Source organism: Prinia subflava, chromosome Z (genome assembly GCF_021018805.1).
Source record: "Prinia subflava isolate CZ2003 ecotype Zambia chromosome Z, Cam_Psub_1.2, whole genome shotgun sequence".
NCBI lineage: Eukaryota > Metazoa > Chordata > Aves > Passeriformes > Cisticolidae > Prinia > Prinia subflava.
Genome location: NC_086283.1, coordinates 91,957,945 through 91,979,364, shown reverse-complemented (window position 1 = coordinate 91,979,364; position 21,420 = coordinate 91,957,945). Strand labels below are relative to the sequence as shown.

Sequence of the window (21,420 nt, the reverse complement as noted above, 5' to 3'; positions counted from 1 at the left end):
CTCCACCAGGCATCTTTCTACTGTCTCTAAGGTATAAGCAAGGAATGAGGGGATTTGCAAGCCTGGGCAACACTGTCTCTTCGCACAAGTTTCCTTCCTCAGCAGAAAATGGAAGATGTTTCAGGTGATCAGGATGACAGAGCAAAAAATTATGCCTTCTGTTATGCATCCACTATTATAGCACCTATATGCATTCATAATTTTTAAAGGGAAGACACCAGACCCTAAAACTGGTATTTCAAGGTACTTTGAATTACTATGTATCACTTTCAATAGTCTACTTATTGCACAGACATTTATAGCTCACTGCACAGATATGTGTCAAGCTGTATTATTTCCAAAAGGAATTAAATTAATGATAAAGAATTGTACTTCAATATCTTAAAAATACTGTTCACACTCTAATAGCCAAGGCAGATAAACTAGGCAAGAAATAATTAACTGCTATTTCATTCCTATGCTCTCTTTCTAAATATATAAAGTTATGACACTCATTGAAAATCGGAAGTTTTGTAAATGTTATCAAAACTACTACAGTTTGCTGAATTCACAGAATTATTTTTTAGCTTACCCAAATCTGTAGCTTAATTCTTTTTTCATTTTTGAAAACCGTTTTTACTTTGAAATCGATCCCAACCGTGCTTACGAATGCAGATGTAAAGGAATCATCAGCATATCGGAACAAAAAGGAGGTTTTTCCAACACTGCTGTTGCCGATAATGAGCAGTTTGAACATGTAATCAAAGTTCTGGTCAGATGTTTCTTTCTGGCCATATCTGGAATCTTGAACGGATGCCATCTGTAATTCAAAATAAAAAAGAAAAATCTTATTGTCTCTTTTATCATAAAAAATGGAAACATTTAGATTTTATTGGCGTTTTTCATACCAGGTATCCATGAAGCACAAGAAGAATATCTTCTTGAAAGATTAGTCATGTGTACGCTTCAATGTGAACTTCAAGAAACTCACAGAGATCTAATTATGTTTTGTGATTTTTGTATCTAGTAGTAGTTCTGGTAGCAATAGAGGATGTAAAAATGACTGGTGACTGGTGACTGGTGACTGGTACCAAAACAAAAAATAATAATTCTAAAACTCCAGATCTTGAATATATCTATACTATACTAAACTATACTAAAAATAGTTGTTTTCGGGAAATGTGATGATGGTGAAAATGCAATGACACTTCATTTGTATAAAAGAGAAATAAGAGATCAGTGCTTTATTTTGACACAGGAGATATATTTCCAAACAGAAACTTAGAAGGTTTTACATCTAATAAAGTTCTTGATCCATTTATTTTACTGTAAATAAGTTGCTATCCTTTGCCATGCCTATAAACTTACTCAAAGCATTTGTCCTTTCCAGCTTTTAGTTCTCATACCATTAAATAGTGAGTATATACACCTCTGAAATAAAGTCTTTATTTTTTTTCCCAGTACTGGTATATTCTGTAGTTTTTTGAATTTGCAATCTTAATGCAACATAAGTGGAAATTAGAGTAATAGAATATTAAGGTTTGGAAGTGATGTTAAAGATCATCTAGTCCCAATCCTGCTGCCAGGGACACCTCCTACTAGACCAGGTTGCTTAAGGCCTTATCTAACTTGGCTTTGAATACCACCATGGCTGGGGCATCTACAGCGTCTCTGGGCAGCCTGTGCCAGTGTCTCACCACCTCACACTAAACATTTTTTTCCTAAAAACTAATCTAAATTTCCCCTCTTTCAGTGTGTGCCCATTCCTCCTTGCCCTGTCACTCCAGTTCCTACCAGAGAACAGTTCCAGTTCAGTTCCTGTCCTCTCCAGCTTCCCTAGGCCCCTTCAGATGCCAGAAGGTGTCCAAGAGGTCCCCCCACCACCTTCTCCTCTCCAGGCTGCACAGCCCACCTTGCCCAGCCTGTCCTCACAGGGATGGTGCTCCAGACCTCTCATCAACCTCCTGCCCTCCTCTGGACTGCTCCAACAACTCCTTGGCATCGTGCTGGGGACCCCAGAGCTGGATGCAGTGCCCCAGGAGGGCTCTCAGCAGAGCAGAGCAGAGCAGAGCAGAGCAGAGCAGAGCAGAGCAGAGGGGCAGAACCCCTCTCTCACTGCTGCCCAGTGCTGCTGCTTTGGATGCAGCCCAGGATTCCCGTGGCTTTCTGGGCTGTGAGCACTCACTGTGTGCTCATGGTGAGTTTCTCATCAGCCACCACCCCCAAGCCCTTCCCCACAGGGCTGCTCTCAATCCCTTCTCTGCCCAGCCTGGGGCTGTGTCTGGGATTGCCCCGGTGCAGGTGCAGGACCTTGGCCTTGCTGAGGTTTGCGGTTCCCTGTCTCCCAACTGTATCAAGGTCGTGCTGGATGACATCAACATTTTGAAATTTGAGTCCCTAAAATACAGCTTTTAATCCATTTAAAACACCTGAATAAGCACAGATTACTGAACACTGTTAAAGAGCAACCTATATTGCTCTAGGGACTTCAAAGATCATGGATTCCATTTGTAAGAAGTACACCTTAGGATTTCATGAAATTTTAGAGGTTGGAGTGAAAGCCTGACCAAAGTTCTACCTAGGTTACTCAAAAGCAAATGGCAAAAATGAAGAACTTACAGTGTTTTAGCTGAGTTTTTAAGAAAAATTAGAAAAGTTATCAAGTATTTTGAGAGCTTATGGAAGTTTTTTGAATATGATTATTCTAAGAACAACACTTTTGCATGCTGATTTGAGATGGACAGACACCATAACCAAACATAAGGGCTTACAAAAAAGCAGCTCATGTAAAAGCTTTCTCATTTAGGCATCTCAGAATGCATTTGGGCAAGTAGAAAGGAAAACTGGAACAAGGGTGGCAGCTGTGCACTAACCCACGCTCTCAGCAAAATTGTAGTTACTGTATAATTGTTTTAGATAATTCTGCTATCTCATAGCATCAAAAACATTATGCCAGCTTCCTTGGGCGACTGAAGAAGTATATAGGAGTGGGGACAAAAAGAAGACATTGGAAGTAGCAAGTTTTTAATAGAAAATTCAGTGTTAGATTTATATTTCATAAATTACATAGTAGGGAGTGTTTGATTTCAGAATTCGATTTCAGAATTACCTTCTCCATTAAATGTAGTATTGGGTACCCACACACTTGCAACTTGAGTGTTTGCATTTGCCTTAATATTTATTCACTTCTTCCACAGGTATGCAACAAAGAAGTTTTAGAATAAAAACTTGAATATTGTCAAGCATACACATTACTTATCTTTCAGCTTAATTATTTCTACAGAAAAGACAGAAACTTCCATTACTGTCCCATCTTGTATAACTATTTGGGGATATTTTGCTTAGAACACAAGAAAAAGGAAAATAAATCTTGATTAAAGGAGTCTACTCTTAAGTCACTATAAAGCAGTATAACACAGGACATGCTGATGTTGTGTGGAGTTTGCAACAAGAAGGCAGTGAGGTCTATCAGACCAAAGACTGCAGTGCCTGTGGGTGCCATATGTGGGACCACTATGTGCTGCTACAGCTGTTCCACGGCCCTTCTGGCTCCCCTCTGTTGTGCTGCAGCTGAAAGCAGTCGTTACCCCCTGTAGCAAAAAGAACTATCATATGCTTTCCTGATTTTATCTCCTAGGAAGCCTTTCACATAGCTTCTTCAACCAGCTTAAGGTTTACAAAAAGAGGTTTAAACTTTCATCCATTTGCTGCCCTGAATCCTATGAAGCTTCCAACTCATCCCCATGTACTTTAATGCCTAACACTTCAGAAACAGTATGATTCAGTGAGCAGAGAAATCAGGAGACCTGGATTCTAATAATAGTCTTGCTAAACCATGTACATTGTGTAGCCTTCCTGAGTAATAATGTGTTTCCTGTGGATAGTTTTAAATACAGACTTTGCCCACAAAAATTTCAGTGCTCCTCTAAATTAGTGTGGTTATATGCATTACTCATGCAGCTGTTTCCTTAACATTTCTAAAAAAAAAAAAAAACCCTAATACCTTGAATGTGTCATAAACTTATGGAGTCATTACTTGCAGTATCATAGGCAGAATTACAGGAATGTTGAACATAGAATTGAAGCTAGTTTTATTTCAGGGGCAGGAGTTTGTTTGCTTATTACAGGATGCAAAAGGCATAGGAAAGACGTAGGAAAGGACTAATTTCTCCAAGAGGATTAGTGAGGTAATAATTGAAACTCTTTGGAGAGACTAACATTATCCTAGCAAGGCAGTCTCCCAAAACTACTGATAGTGATCCTTTCTCCTATCCAAAATCCAAATGAGCCTCCAACAGTGTAAAGAAACATCAAACTCTTTGCAGTTGCTAAGACTTTGCCATTACTTCCCAAACTTACTCCTTCTGTAGAAAGCAAACAGACAAATTATTCCAAGCACAATCCACATTACGCTCACAATCGAAATGATACCCTAAAGGAATATCTGTATTTCTGCCAACTATATGGGAAACATAGATGCTTGGTCCTCTTGAACTTTTTGAGTAAGTCTGTAGTGCTTCTCTTTCTTAAATGCAAACTGCTGACTTAAAAATTAAGTATGGAATCCACTTCCCAAAGTATTAATATGTCAGTTCACTCCTGACATATTTGTCCCTACTATTGGAGGCATTTGTAAAATATGAAGAAGATTGTGATGATGCTATGTTCCACCTTTGGAAATTATGCTGGAAGCAATCACTAGCAATGCTGTGTTGGCACCTGTAATTAAACACTACATGGATGTGAACCAAATATACCTTACTGATATTATAATATTCTGTTTCCAAGAAAGTAAAATGCATACCTTTACTTTTACAAAGTTCTATTCTCAAAGGTTAAATGGATATATTAAATGAGCATCACTGTCAACAAAACACACAGAGTTTTCTCATCAGTACAATTTTGCCCTTATTTAGTAAAATTGAAGAGAAAATGCACAGGACTACTTTCATTAGCACCAAAAGCAGTCTCGAGACATTTGCTAGAGGACTTAGGACAGACTGGAGAGTAGACCCAGAAGTTTAAGCTCAAGACAAGAAACAGAAAACCTACAGACAGGAGATCTCACATGCTTGATCCTTATCAAAGCCAGGAGTTATGTTGCCAGTTTGAATATTATGAAAGGACAAATAAAGGATAGCTTTGTATGCTTACCTGCTTACAGCACATCTCTAAACTCCTTAAACATGGATTATTTAAGGGCAGAGACAAGTTTAATCATTAAGCAGAGTTTTCTGTTCGTACTCTGGTGCTTTCTAAATCTCATGTTCAGCTGTTTCCTTGATCCCAAAAGAAGAGGTGAAAATAAAGCAGGGTTGAGAACAAGTATCAGAAAAACTATGTTTACCTGCCACCTTCACAATCATAACAAAACATGATTTGTTTGCTATGTTACCCTTTATGCCCTGGCAGGCCTCATTCTTTGGCAGAATCAATTTGAACAGCTTTCTTACTTTAGCAGCACAGGATGCTATGACCTCCCTGGCCTGCACACAACTTTAGTTTGCACTTATATATGCACCCCACTCCACATGCTTAGTGTGGGGTGATTTGCCTGGAAAACATGGTTCAAAAGGCAATAAAACCTGACATTGAAAACACTGAGATTCATTCTTTCACACCTTTAGCAAAAATGTTGTTTTCTTTTAAAAACTCTAATAACTGTCATGTTTTAAAGGAAACAATGGACAGCAAATCCAGAAAAAATGTCTTTCTTCTATGTACAGTGAGGATCGAGAATGATTAGCAAATTTAAAATTGTTTCAAAATGCAACACTCTCTTTTTGTCTACAGGCTTTGTTACAGCCTGCCCCTGACAGTGGGGTAACAGAAGTCCTTTTTAATAGGTCACTTCAGTCAGGTTAGAGTCAAACAGCACAGACAGACCAGTGTTTGTACATATATAGTTGCAGTGGAAAGAAAAATGGTTCTTCCCTGTATACAAGATAGAAATATAGATGTTTCTATTTCTTTCAATACAGCAGCTGACTTTAGTTGATATTTTAGTAAAAACAGAGATTTCTGCATACACAACCTTTTGCGAGGTGACCATTCTATCTTTTGTAAAATACAATTAGTCCAACATAATCAATGGATATTGAAACAATGGAATACAATGGAAAAATTCAATGACTGTAACTTACCAAACTGTATGTAGAATGTATAAGTACATGACACTCACTGCACAAAGTTGTCTTTCATGTATAGATCAACTTACATCATCAGACTAGTTAAAATGTTACCAAAATCCTTATGTATAAGAAGACTGTGAAAAATAACCCAGTCATGAAGAAATTAATTACTTTTGAGATGAAATATCAGACTAATCTAGGGACTGGATTTTAATCTTAGCTCTTTCTGAAGCGTCTTATGACTTTTGTTTCTTTTTTTCTACCTCTTGGGCAAGCTGCTTACATTCTTGCATTTTTGCTGTGATCGCAACAAATACATCGATATCCACAGATGCAGACCACATCCAATTCTCATAAATCTTTATCATTTTTTAAACCAATTAGTAAGAATTAGCAGGCTTCAATAGACAATGCACTGGGCACTTATTTGGAATTTACTGATTGTCAGCCATCTGCAGAGCACAGCTTGCAAACTAATGTACTTGGCAGCTTTAGGAAAAGCTTATCTGCTTCAAGGTATTATGAGGTCAGAATCAAGTATATGTGTAAATGTACCACAGCCCAAATAAAAACATGTAGTTAGAAATGCAAAGGTTTTTTTAAGCAGAACACTGAAAGGTGAAGTTGGGGAATACCAAGAAGATACTGAGATGTTAGGTCTAAAACACCTCAGAGAAGCTCCACTTGCTTCATATCAGCAAAACTCGTGTGAATGTGGCCGCACTGCCAGGAGCTGCCCAGGACAGGAGAACGTAAAGTCAGTAAAAAACAGCCTTGGCAAGGCTCTAACTCCTGGATTCTTGTGCTGAGCTAGCGAATTATCCCTCACTTCTCTTTCTTTAACATAAATTTACTTTGTCTATGAAAAGGGTAGCTTAGGAAGCATATTTCTAATTCCCACTCTAGGTAGCATGTAAAAAAAACCCTTTTTCAAATAGTGGCAAAACCAGAGATACAGTCCTAAGTGAGTTAGTATAACACAGGATGTTAGGAAGTCACCAAAATAGTGCAGCTATGAAAAGAAAAGGGAAAAAAATAAATAAAAGGCTGTGTTAGCCAAGGTACTTCAGAAGAAATAAATTTTGATTTACCAGGTAATATGAAAGAATGAAAATGAGATGGCTAAAGCCTTCTGCTATTTACTCTATTTAGTATAGCACTCAGGGCCATGAGACTAGGAAAGACTGTGTACCTTTTTATTTGCCAGAGAAGCTTCATCAGGCTAAGAGACTAAGTGAAATACTAATGCCACTGTTAAGGCACTGGTGAGACAGCATTAGTGACAATTCTGATCAAGTGTGTTTATGAAAGCCAAGTTCAAATGGGAAAACACCCAGAAAGGTTAACAGGCAGATTAGAAGAAAGAACAGCTTACTTTATAGTAGAAATAAAAAAGAAATCAAACCAAATGAAAAAACAGTAAACAAAACATGAGCTTGTTTCTATGGATAGTAATCTGGTCATGATGTAATGAGAACTATTTAGAGTGATGTATTCTGGAGCAGACACTGGATGTTATCAATATTATAAACTAGCCCTGAGTGCCTCTGAGCTGGAGGTTAGTAAGTATCTAACCAGCAAGGGAACAAGCTTCCACGGTACACTTCCAAAAACCGGGAGTGTTGGAAGGATGACTAGAGACTCCAGATGCAGCTAGATCAGTTAACTAAAAGGTGTGTATAAGTTTCTCTGTGGACTTGGTGGCTTGGCAGGCTCTTCTACTCCAGTGCTTCTACTACGAACTAACACTGACATATCTAATAATTTTGCTCAGTGAGAGGAGCTGGATTTTCATGCAAAATCCTATATCTAAAAGCTTTGATTGGCTTTTTTTCATCGTAATTTTATAATAACTTCTTAAATATTTGTAAGCAGGATTTTGGCTTGCTATTGCCCTTCACCATTGTGTTTGGATATATCTGCTATAAACGTACCTTGTCTAGACATATCTATTGCCAGTGAAAACAGGATATGAAAAACTAATGGAAATGGAAATGAAAAATTGTTTTCATTTCTTTCCTTGGCAAAGGAGATAATTTACAAATTATCTCCCACTTCCTAATTTTTTCTCCCCTCAGCCAGCTCTGAAATGATCTGATGTCCTGACAAGTTGAAGGGAGTGTCTCTGGAGAGCTAGCATTTTCTGCTATCTCCCACCATTAATGTCCATATGGTCTAATAAACACTAAAACCAGGTTATCCAAACAACAGTTCTTTTTGTATTTTGGCAAACTGCAGGTATGTGGAAGATCTGCGTGCTACAATCAGACAAGGAGTGAAACTAAAAGTGAGTGAATTGGTGCATGAATCCCTGAGAATTTCCCACTGAACCTGCACTTTTGAAAGTGTCATGAAAGCCTTAGGGACATTACTGAGAATGATACATAGATATCTCAAATTATTCAGACCAATTCTTAAAAGAATATGCAGAAACCATATGGAATTCAATGTTTCACAGAAAAGAAAGTTCATTGCTTTTGAACTAGAAACCCCTCCATGGCCATAAGCACTCCTAAGACTTGTATCTGTTCTTTGGAAGAATGGCTGAAAAATGAAAAAGAGCCACAAACTCTGATCTAGATTCAGTTACATGCAGCAGATGAGAGCAGCAAATTTGTACACTAGGCAACTCTTTCCTGGAAGGACTATTTTTCTGGTAAGCATTGGTCCTTCCTATCTTCAGAGAAACGATATGGGCTTGAGATTGGAACAAAGAACTCACAAACATATAAAGTTGGCAACAGTTCTCAGGTCTTTTTTTTCATCCTGATAAACTATTTTAACATTTTAGTTTTCTTTTAAATTATTGCTTGATGGAAGTGTAAAAAAAGAAAATGCTTACACTTTCCTCTGAGTTGTTTTTGATGTGATCAAAAGACATACGCTTGATCACTCTTTCTCCTGCTCTACAGTTCAGAGATGGTAGCCCTGTAACACTACTACAAACTGTTGTGTGCAAAGAACTACATTTGGTTCATGTAATAGAAAATCACATAGCTAAAAAAAAATATAGCAATTAGTTCAGCCAGTCTAAATCCTGTTTGAACAAGGTTCAACCTATAAGGTTCAACATATAAGCCTAATGTTGGAAAACAAAGGGTTCTTCAAAAGAAGAATCCACAACAGAAAAATTGTTTTACTGGAATCAGTAATAGGAATAATATATGGGTATGCTGGGAATAATGTAAGTAGAAGAAAAAAAAAAAAAACAAACCTCTGCAGAAACTACAACTGAAAATCAAACTCTGTGTGCCAGACTGCATTTTCATATTTTGGAAAAATCCCAATGTGTATTATTATAATTTTGAATGTGATACGCTTAAAAATAGATAGTTTGACAATGTCAGAAGACTTGAAAAACGGATTTTGGGTGGATTTTATAGCTTTCTGCTGTCTTTCTTTATTCTGAGGCTGCGTTTCTGCTGACTTTTACTAAATCATGTTCAACAATAATTTCATTTGTTCTGACAATCTGGATAAAACCCAAGAAGCTGTTCTGTGCTTGTTGTGTAAAGTATTCTCTTTTTTTTTTTAATATCTGAACTCTCCTTTCTTTAGATTCTGTTTTAATGTTGTACAACTATTTTGTTTCCACAACTATTTAAGAACGCTGGTGAATTCAACAACCTGTCAAAAATGTCAAATACAGTAGAGACTAATTTACAGTTGTCACCCTTTACTAGCAAAACTTCCTTTAATGTTCTCCAAAACCAATACATACTAAATGTGTCTTCAGTAGACCAATAAACATGTGAATAAATGGAAAATATCACATAAACATTTCTGACACATACATGTAGCAGGCAAAAGGTGGCAGGTCTTCCTATAGCCTGAAATTTTATTACTGCCAGAGTAGATATCCAGCATGAAAAACATTAGCTAACAGGGCTGCAGTTCATAACTTAAATCACAATAGACTGCCAAAGTGCTCTTTGCACTTGATCATAAAATGATTGTTACCAATCCACTTTTCTACTGAAAAAGAGTCATATATTCAAATGTATAGTCTGGAGGCTCCAGAGCTCCTGTGGGGGATTACAAAACAGGCCACAATTAATAATTGAATACAGTTCACCAGCAAAAAAATGCTTTGAGACCACAAGCCAGAAACTGCTAAAAACTGCATTACGTGACTTGTATCTGTCTAGGATCTGCTGATCCAGCGCTGGGGGTTTCTTTCCCTACATAAAAACTGCTGAAAAGGGGCCCCCGGGTGCTTTTCACCTCTCTCTCTGCCCGGTCCGGGTGCTCCATGCCCACACAGCTGGAGGCATCCTGCCAACTTCCTGCGCACCTCGGCGGGACCTCGGTACAGCCCAGCATCCAACACCTGACAGCAGCCACCCACTCCCAGGAGAGCTGCCACCGTCCCTCCAGGAGCACCATCGGAAAAACACCCTTCGATGTGCCCGAGTGCGACTCGAAACCCACCCGCGGCCCGGCTGCCCCGCGACGGGCCCTCCCTGCGGGGACACGGCCCCTCGCACACGCCCCGGGCCCCTCCACGAGGGCTGTCCTCACCCTCTGCCGCAGCAGCAGAGCCGGCCCGGCGGCCCGGGCGGACGGGCTCCCGCCCCGTCCCGGCTCTCAGCCGCACCGCGCCCGCCGCACCCCTGGCTCGGCTCCGGCCCGAGCACAGACCTGCATGGGCGCTTCGTGCCTCATCGCCGGGCGCGGCCCCGCCGCCCGCCCGCTGCCGCTCGCTCCCGCACGCCGACAGCCGCCGCCGCCCGCCCGGGCTCTGCCGGCAAACCCGCGTCGAGATCAGCACTGGAGCTGTCCCCGCTCCGCCCCCGGGCCGCCCCGCCCTCGCTGCCGTGCCCTCCCGGGAGTCGTAGTCCTGCTGCCCGTGTCCCCCGCCCTCGGCCTGGAGAAGGGACTACAGCTCCCGGGATGCTCTGCGCCGGGCCGCGAGCGGGCGGGGCGGGGCGAGCGCGGAGCTCCGCGATCCCGGCTCGGGGCCGCAGCGGGCGGCGGGGCCGGGGAGAGGGGGCGCCGTGGTGGGGCGGGGGCGCGGCGCGCTGTGCCCGTGCTGAGGCGAAAAGCGGGGATCGGCAGATGCGCTGCCCGCCCGGCCCTGCCGCCCGCAGCCGGGAGGAGCTGCGCCGTCCGAGGAGCGCGGGCGGCCCTCGGGGGGCTGCGGAGCCGCGCGGTGGAGCGGAGCGGCTCACCCGGGCCGGGCGCGGCGCTGCACAGCGCCCTCTGCGGGCAGGGGGGGACGCGCCGCCAGCTCTGCACCGCGGGGCCGCTCCCGCCCCGTCATCCCGCTCCCGCCCCGTTATCCCATTCCTACCCCGTTATCCCATTCCTACCCCGTTATGCCGCTCCCGCCCCGTTATCCCATTCCCGCCCCCTTATCCCGCTCTCACCCCGTTATCCCACTCCTGCCCCGTTATGCCGCTCCCGCCCCGTTATCCCATTCCCGCCCCGTTATCACATTCCCACCCCGTTATCCCATTCCCACCCCATTATCCCATTCCCGCCCCGTTATCCCATTCCTGCCCCGTTATCCCATTCCCGCCCCGTTATCCCATTCCTGCCCCGTTATCCCATTCCTGCCCCGTTATCCGGCTCCAGTATTGGGGCTGGTCCTGCTCTCACGGCCGCTCCCCGTAGCCCACAGCCGTCGTTGGGGCTGGGGGCCGAGCGCCCTTCAGCTTGAGGACTGCTGGTCAGTGTCCCTGCTGTGCAGAGTGACAGTCCCTGGCTGTTTCCTCATCCATCCCGCTGTCCTGCTTGGTCTTCCCTTGCTTGGCTTTTGCTCCATCCCTGACAGATAGGGTTGGGCAGCTCCGTTTGTGCCATGACCCTAATCTTGCCCAGACACGGGGACATCGCTTCTGGATGGTGGCAGCCTTTTTGATGTCCGTACTGATGTCATTATGAGGTGGTGCTTAATCATTCAAAAAGTTTTAAAATCTGTCTCAGCACTCTGTATTACCCCATTCTCTAATGCAGAGTCTATATTTACCTTGGGCCCAAAAGACAGATCCATAGAGGGTAGAAAAATGTTTAAAGGGTGTCGGAGCCCGATTTAAGATTTGGCAAGTACTGTTCTAATGAAAGGGTGAAGATGAGCCATGGGTGACTGTGGGGATGTCTTCCCAAAGTCTGAGAGCTAAACGAACCCCAGGCAAAGAAAAGGGAAAGCAGCAGTGGTGTCTGAGGCAGCACAGAAACAGCAGTTTGCCCTGTGGGTCATCCATTTTACATGTGTGGTATACATGGCATGAAGTGAGGCACCCATAGGAGCTGTGACATGAACAAATTGTGTCACAGACACATGAATATGGATCAAAGTGTATGCCAGAAGAAATTTCATTCCAGCTTTGCAAGTTTTTAATTTCATTTGCTGCTGTTTATACCTACTCCATTGTAATACAAAGACAGGAAGTAAGTATTTTTCAAAGACATTGTGCATTTTTTGGAGCTCACCTTTCTTTCCTGCATGAAACACAGAATGTTGCTCTTTCTGCCATTGTAGGTATCTTGAATTTGCTCCGCATTTCAGATCCACCTGCTAAGAGTCACTTTTGGGTTTTCTTAATGCATGCAGTTTAGTCTTACTATTGATTTTTGGTTAATACCTGCCAAAAATCATGAGTAACAATGCATTTCCCTCTGAAAACAGGGCACATTATATGTATTATTAATTGCAGTTAGGGAAAAATCTGAGAGCTTCTGTCTCCTATGAAAGCTTGGTTTCATGGGGTCTTGGGTTTAGAAAGTATTATATATATATCTCATAATCCTGAATATATATTAAATTACAGTTTTTCATAAAACATTTCTCATTCTGAAATGTCACTTTTAATCCTAGCTGAATAGATATTTAAAACAGTAGATTTAAGTATTCAGAGAAGTTTTTGATTAGGGAATTTAGAAAATAGATATTATGGGCTTACTATTATATTAAACTTCTAAAGTAGATTTACAGCAGATACATTAGAAATCTAAGACTTAAATGATGCAGATTCCCAAATTTATCCCAAGACAAAGATCCTCCACAGCTTTCAAATTTATTTGCATTTATCTTAGCACTGAAGTCTTGAAGCAGTCTCTCACCTAAAAACTCCACACTGGCAACTACTAATAGACCATAAAGCTGTGTTACTGCTTCATTATCATATGTCCTTTTGTAAAGCATGGTGTTTATTTTCTTCAATGTAAGTGTTAAAGTAAACAGATATATGCAAAAACAATACTTTTTTTTCTTTCTTTAATTTTGAAATGCATAAAAATACACAAATAACAGTAATTTTGTAGAATCATAGAGTGGTTTGTGTCAGAAGGGTTCTAACTTCCCTGCACTGAGCAGGGATCCTGCCCACTAGAACAGGCTGTTCAGAGCTCCATCCAGCCTGGCCTTGACATTTTGTGTTTTGTGTTGGTTGAAGAGATGATACTGGGGTATATTTTTATTACTCCATTTTTGCCTTTTTGTTGTCTGACAGAAAGCTCATCTTTTTGTCTTTGTCAGAGGCTTTTGAAGATGGTATCAGAGAGAATTGGATCAGAATGAAACAGTATAGTGCTAGACACAAGCCAGCTTTTGTACCTGAAGCGTGGTAGTCCAGTGGCCTGCTGTGGTGATACTCCTGAATACTCTTGTCCACAGAGTACTGTGTTCATGGGTCAACAGTTTCTGTTGATTAGTAATCACTGCATCACAATATATTAACATTTTTGAAGCACGGTGTACATGAAGCTCCCTTTTAAATACAATTTCTGTGAACTAGGTATTTTCACCAAGTGCCAACATCCAGGGGATCCAGTTTAGTAAAATACCTTATTCTTTTAACCAGGCATAGTAGAAACACCAGAGGAGTACTCACAAGTATCAACTGAGATTTTCAGGTGTACTGATTATACTACCTCCTTTTCATTTGTGTTTCCTACCCTCACAGGAATTACTTTTTTTCCCCATACCAAATGGGATTCACAGAACAAGCTGGTTATTATTTGCTAAAGAAACTAAAGAAAGTAAGAGAAGTATTAGTTTTCCTTAGCTTATGGCAAAAAGTAATTCAAATGACATAATTCATCACAAAAGCTAACCCAGAATGAACATGCTGCATATAAGATAGTTCATGCAGTCAATCTGACTTATGTAGACGTAGAATAGTGTGATTTTAGGACATGTTTTAATCTTTGTAACACAGTTGGGGTTTTGCCCGAGACACTATTCTACAGAACACAGAAGATAAACAATAACTTTCAGAGTTGCATATGAAATGTGGGAAAACTTGTAATAATAAAGGCACCAGGAGGGAGATGGTTTGTAACCAAGTGGGTTGTTTTGAATGCATGAACTCTGAAATGTTGGAGACATTAACAAAGCTGTTTCACAATTTTGCACTAGAGGTCTGCATAAGTAAAGATAACACAGATGCAATGTGTTAACTTCACTAGTTCAGTGCACATATTGGGAGCCAATAGTCTCTGTTCTTCCATAACTTTTAAAGTGTAGGCCATGCTGTAATATTAGCAAGTAAGTAAGATTCAGAAGTAGAAGAAATCTGACTTATTATGTAGAATAATAAGGCAAAGACAGTTAACTAATGATCACAGTTCCTTTCTTGTAATTCTTAGATCAACATACAAATCCTTTAAATGTCTCATTTAAGAAAATAAAGGTTCTTACTAGGTACACACTTCTAACCATAACGAAAGATCAGTATCACTTGACAATGTTTTCTATCATGTTCTCTTCCATAAGGTTAAACAGCTTTCTTTTTTCCCCTGATCTTTTAGAAAACAGTATTTCTTTTACTCCAGCATGCTATTTGACTTATCCTCGGATTGGACTTTGGATGCAAAGAACAGAAAAAAAAAGGGAGTCACAAGAATTTCACAAAGCAATAAAGGTCATTCACCCTCACTCACTGTGTCACATTTTCAAATCTCACTTATGATTGTAAAATGTTAATGTTGAGGTATGTCTTCTTTAGATATTTCTTTAAAAAAAAGTATGAAACCTTTTGACTAGGTAAACAGGAAATGTTGAGAGCAAGCAAATGGTGATTAGAGTTCTCAGGAATTTTCCTTCCAGTTTTAAACATTATTTCATCAAGAAGGCAGACATAAATTAACAAAATGCAGTTCTGAAATTAAGGCAGAAATTGATAGTGGATTTGGCACTGAGACAAGATCTGTCTCAAGCACAGATCTCCAATACACAGCCATTAAAAAAAATCTTTGGGGAGCTCTTGTCAGGCTAGAAGACAGATGAAGCAAATAGAATCTTGTCATGGGGTAAACCATGTTGTATTTGCAGCAGATGAAGATTCTTCACTGCTGTATAGATACTTGGGTTTGTGACCTTGGCAGATTCTGCAAATCCTTAAAATCCCAACAGACCAGACTCACACGTCAGGCCGCATGACAGCACACTGCTGATGCATGAACTGGAGACGCCACAGTAGGGAATGAGAAAGCAGTTCCTAAAAGAACAAGTCTGATGCTCATCACATGAGACTTGACAGGCCTGCATTACAATGAAAGACATGCAAACAGTTCTGTCAGGGATTTTTTTTTTCTTCTTCATCTGTTTCTCCAAACAGAAGATACTGTTGGTCTATTCATTATTAAACTTTGCAACCACTAGAACTGTAACATAGAGCTGAAATGCAGCTTCTCATCTTGTGGATAAAGGACCAACATAAATCACCACAGTTTTGCTGTTGATGGAAAAGAGCATTGGGTTAATCTGTCTTTGCACTATTGTTGCCATGGCTACTGGGTGACAGCACCACATACACCATGACATTTCATGCATCCTCGTAGTCTACATGCAATGGTTTAATTGCTGTGTAGAAAAGGACGAATTTGTGATTTGCACTTTGTCTGCAGTAAGGTCACTCAGGTCTGTGGAGATCAAACAGGCATTTCAGACTCTTCCCTTTGAAGGCCACTCCCTAAGTTGTGTGTCCCAGGGCTGAAGAACAGAAATATCTAACTCTTGACTCACCACCACCTAATGTGAGCCTTCACACCACTACACCTCTGCATTTCCAGTGTCCAGGCAAGGGAGAAAATGCCACCTGGAGCTGAAAGTGGCAGTAACATGTCTTCTGGCACAGATTTTGGTACCAACTCCAGCTTCAAATATCTTAAAAATATCTGCTCAGGTGTTTAATGAAAAAGGGACTTGACACTTTGAGTCTGCAAACCGTTCAAGAGGAGTTCAGAGTAATGTATATTCATCATGATGGGCAGATCATGGTTAAAGACTACAGAAATTATGGAACTAAAGTCCATGCTTGGAATTGTACATATACCTGTAGAGATATTTACTAGCAGTGCATGCATAGTCAAATTAAAAAATGCATTTAAATTACATACCAAATATATTGCTTCTGTAACGTTTTCACAGGACTTCTATTCATGCTGAAACGTCATCAATATAAACTTTCTATATGTTAGAAGAATGGTTCTTGTACTGTGCATGCATTTCTATGCCATTATTCACAAGATCTGGCCTAGACAAGAGGAAGCTCTGACAGCAGAAAAAACCATACAACTATTTCTATAAAGCAGAGAAAATCTTAAACATGGCCAACAAAATAGTATTGTCAGGTCTATGATATGCCACATCACCAATCTGAATTGTCACTGAGTGGCATTGATGGCTCAGTGCTAACAACAGATAAATCAATCAGATGACTTAGAGAGAGGGGTTCTGGGACTACTGCTCTTGTAGGAATTTTCACACAGTTTGTCCTGTCAAATAATTTCTGCACTGCCAAAAGGGTTGTTAAAACTGCATAGTAGCAAATGCGGTGTAATGAATTAATATGTTTAAGGTTTTGCAGAATGGTCAAGGGAAGTAGCAGCTATAAGCAATGGGGTTTAGGCTCTCAAACCAAGCAGCCTGATTTGTTTTTCTACTCTTTATGAGAGTTTGATTGGTTAAAGAAAGAATCTGACCAGTTTTATCAGATATACTCAGTCTGTGAGATGTGTGGATGCTATGTTACTTTGCACCTGACTTGTCTTCCCTCAGTATGTTAGCATAAAGCTCCCAGTAATTAATGAAACTTACAGAAATAGCAACAGTTCATGAATTCTACAATCCATTAGATTTTATTTTGAAAGTTTCTGTTATAGTAACTATAGACTTAAGTAAAAAAAAGGTGAAGAGAAAAAACAGTTGAATAAACTATATATAGTCAGCTTGTATATTTTTCAGCCAGAAATATAAAAATGAAGAAACAAATATATTCACATCTAGCTCTAATATAATTTATTTTTTCTAGCTTTTGCTCCTCTGATAAGCATTTCAAGACAGAAACACAGTTGCTGCTAATGATATCATGGTGATTTTATCAAGTACTTCCCATGAATACTCTGCAGCTGTGTTAGAAGAGGCTGTTGTGGCAGGAAACAACCTAATAGCTATTTTTGGGTCCCTTAGCTATGCATGACTCAACAAGAAAAAGAATCATGGCTTGATTTTCTATTCTGCATAGGTACTTAAAACACCAGTCATCAGACCTACTCAGACATCAGTCCTCTTTCATCAGGGATATTAAGAATAAGCCTCTGAAGGTCAAATGTGAGGATGTAATTCTGTGAGATGCTGATCCCCTGTAGATCTCATTAGTTTTCAGTTAGAGGCATCCACCTCCTCTTACATCTGATAGCTTAAGCTGAAAATCAAAACCAAGGAAGGAGCTCCAACTCAGCCTTTAATGTCAGATCAACTTCATAATCATTTGGAGTCTTTAAAGGCAGGTAGTAATTTGTTCACCAGAGTAGAGATGTTGAGTTGTTGGCAGATTCCATACATGATTAATGACATATTGTCTATCTGCATTTTACTCCTTATTTCCAAGTTAAATGCTTCCAAGTTCCCTGTCTTCCTTGTTATACATGCAGTACATTATCATTCTAGGGAGCTGGCAGTAGCCTCTAGCATTAGGTCACCATTATTTCCATTAAAGAGAAGCATTTCCATTGTTTCATTTCACATCCTGACTCAAATATCTGCAGCTGCCTCCTAATCTATTTGGTACGTTCATATTTTGGATGTCTGTTTCCTTCTCTTGCTTTTACTCATAGAAAAATTGTACACACCTCAGCAAAATGAGAATTGAACATGAACATCTGAACCTAAGGGAACGTTCAGCCAGAGTATCTTGGTTTATCTCACTATGCCTGGCACTTCTATGGGCATGCTCATTTGGTATGCAGGGCTGAGGGTGCGGAGGAATTAATCAGGAAGGGAATTAATCAGTCTGTTTGCATAGCCTGTCCCATGTGCTCTGGAACTTGCAAATCGAGCAGAAAATGAGAGCATAAAGGCAGGTATATAAAGACAGGATATGTTGGATTGATGTTTGCAAATGAACCCAGTTCTGTCATCGTGACTTCTGCATAAGGTAATGAGCCAAATTCTGGCCGTGGCGTGCACAGTAAGATATTCACTGCAGAAACCATTGTGTCATTTTAAGACATTTCGTGGAGCAGGCCAGTTTCCAACCAGAGTCGATGGTGGGTCACAAGTAATTTCATTAGCTATTCCTCTGCAGTAGCATTTTCTAGCAAGGAGGGGTAACAGACAGTCCTCAGGGAAGGATCTCTTACCCTGCCACAATAGAGAGAAGCTCTCACTACAGTCAGCTTCCATGTTTCTCATTTTTAACCTGCCTAATTGAAGTCTAATCTGCATACATTCTCACAAGTGCAATCAAAATGCCACACTGCTTGTTATGGAAGTATAAGCACAGTCAGAAATTTGCTTGAAAGTAGGTTTGGATTCTGCCTTTCCCACTCACTCATTGTTGGCTTAAGAAAGTCCCTTGGTCTCTGCTTCTTTTCTCATAAAATAACATAATATTGTTATCTCACTATAGTTGCTTCTCTGACAGGAATGTTAGGAAAAAGTTGGTAGAAAAAATATGACAGAATTAATTAGATTGTATTCTTTGAAAACTGCATATCATGATCCATCAAGTGAGATATGTACAAATAAGAACAGAAAAATAAGTGGACAATTACTCCTAAAGAAGCATATGTCTATATGATGAAGAAGAGAAATTAATTATTCATTTGGAACTCTATTCTCTGAGAAGCTTCTGCTCATATTTCTGGTAACTGTAATGAAATGCAGAGAAATGACAATTAATGCTGTGCTGGCAATAGATTTTAATCTTGCTTTGGATTCTCTAGCATTCACTGGTATAGCTCTGCAGACAGCATTTTGCCTGTTCAAATAACTACAAGTAAAAGCATTACTTCAAGAAAATTCAAAGTTCTAGAGAATATTATATTTTTTAATATTTATCAAAGTTTAGCTACTTGCTCTGCAAAGCAGAAGGAAAACACAAGTCTCTATGCTATACACTGCTCAAAAATTTTCACTGAGATATTGTGGTTAGCTTTTATCAGGGTCTCATGGTTTGTGTTTACAATTTCCTCTAACTTAAGAATCACTCTTTATGTTCTTGTTTTAGGTACACTCAGAAGGAAGGATTTACTTTAGGCAGTACCTGCTTCCTCAGATTTTAGTACAGTATCTTCTCATCTTGTTAAAAACACAAAACAAGGTCATATGGCTCTAGTTTCAGGAATATGAAATACAGGTTTGTGCATGATAGACTATTTTGCCACTATGATTGCCTTCATAATTACCGACCCGTCAACCTTGTAAAGCAAAAACATAAGGAATGTTGTAATGTCAACTTCTTGGTACTCATCCAGTGCAGAATTGCTGGTCTGCAATACAGAACGGGACTCCTTCGTGCTGCCGAGTCCCAGCTGATACCCAGAGAACAGCTGCTGCAGCTGCTCTGCAGAGATGCCTCTCTTGGCTCAGTGGCTGAGGGCAGCTACACCTGGACCACGAGTTGGTCCTGACTTGTCCAGACCCAGCACGGGGCTGTAGAGGCAGAGCCGGGAAAAGGAGAGCACTCTCTCTCCCTGGTGTTTGCTTGCCGAGAAACTGGACAAGACGAAGGAGAAGCTGGACTGTGGAGGGGTTTTCTTAGTCCAGACTTTATTTGAGCCCCAGCACAGGCTTTGAACCAGTCAAACAGCCCCCACAGACCCCGGGTCATGCCGTTCCTGTTGGTTTTATCAGGGGGAGGGGAGAAGGGAAAGGGCAGGAAACCCACCAACCAGGCAGGGGAGGGAGTGTCTCAAGGGAAGAAGGACACCTGGATAGCCAATACCCACCAAAAGGTGAAGGCCGTCTTTTAAATCTGCCATTCACCCGAGGCTCTCTTCTGGAATTCCTCTGAGGGGAGAAACCCTTTTCACTGATGGACAGCGCTCTGGGGAGGGGACAGAGAAAGTTCTGGGGGTCTGGGGAAAAGTGAGGACTTACCTTTTCAGGGGGGCAGGGAAAAACAATTAACAGGCATGAACTCTCATATCATATAACACACGGCAACAATCCAGTGTACCAGATCATTCTAGCCCTATGACAACTACTTAAATATATGACAAGGTCAGTTAACCAACAGTAGCAACAAACACTCTGGTTATGGACAGGCAGACAAAGCGCTACATCAGAGCTCTACTGCTCAAAAATGTATTTTTAGAATGGTCAGTGTGCAGTGCCAGACATCAGTAAAGAGGAAGGAAAAGTGCATTCATGGGAAAAACACATGCTTTCATGCACTGGTCTTTTGACACCATTGCTCTGAGCTCTAATAGCATGCAAGAAGACAGTGCAAGGGCTTCCTCTGAACAGAGCTGGAGAAAGAAGTCATCTATTCAACCCAGATGGCCTTTATATATATATATATATATATATATATATATATATATATATATATATATTTTTTTTTTTTTTTTTAACCTAAAGAAATATGACCAAAAAAGCCATGTATCTTACATTTTATTTTAAAAGTCTAGTATCAAAAAGCTTGGAGTGTTACTAAGCAGAAAACTGGTTTTCCATGTATCTTTAAACCCGCTGCTGATTTCCTTTCTACTGGAAATAATGAAAAGGCTGAGCCTATTATTCTGCCTGAGACCTACATCCATGTGAATTCTGGCATGGGTACTTAATGATTTTTGCAGTATGTGCTTCTCAAATGGGAATAGTTTCACTGCATGAACAGTAGGTTTTACACAGGGAGCAAAAATAACGTTGCTTTCTAAAAGCAATGCATCAGTAAGGGGAGGTTAGAGCCAACAGGAGCTCCTATTATACAGAGGAAAAGCAGGTGTATCGCTCAAAACACTGCATGTATGTGGCAGATCTGCCATGCCAAAAAGCATCCAATAAGCTGGCTTTTCTGGTTTTAGAGTCAAGATTTATCACAGAGATGGTACCTACTCCTATCCTTTAGTAAATTTG

General features: G+C 40.5%; 1 protein-coding gene across 2 annotated transcripts in view; it reads right to left on the bottom strand.

Moving 5' to 3' along the window:
• RAB3C (RAB3C, member RAS oncogene family) overlaps window positions 1–10,775 on the bottom strand; it is a 121,892-nt gene extending 111,117 nt beyond the window's left edge. Inside the window, exons 1-2 of one of the 2 annotated variants that reach the window (XM_063422276.1) lie at window positions 10,713–10,775; window positions 572–799 (exon numbers count right to left, since the gene is read on the bottom strand). In XM_063422276.1, coding sequence (XP_063278346.1) covers window positions 572–799; window positions 10,713–10,775 — 291 coding nt within the window. The remainder of the gene's footprint in view (window positions 1–571; window positions 800–10,712) is intronic. The other variant, XM_063422277.1, reaches the window with a different exon arrangement.
• Window positions 10,776–21,420: the final 10,645 nt, after the last annotated feature.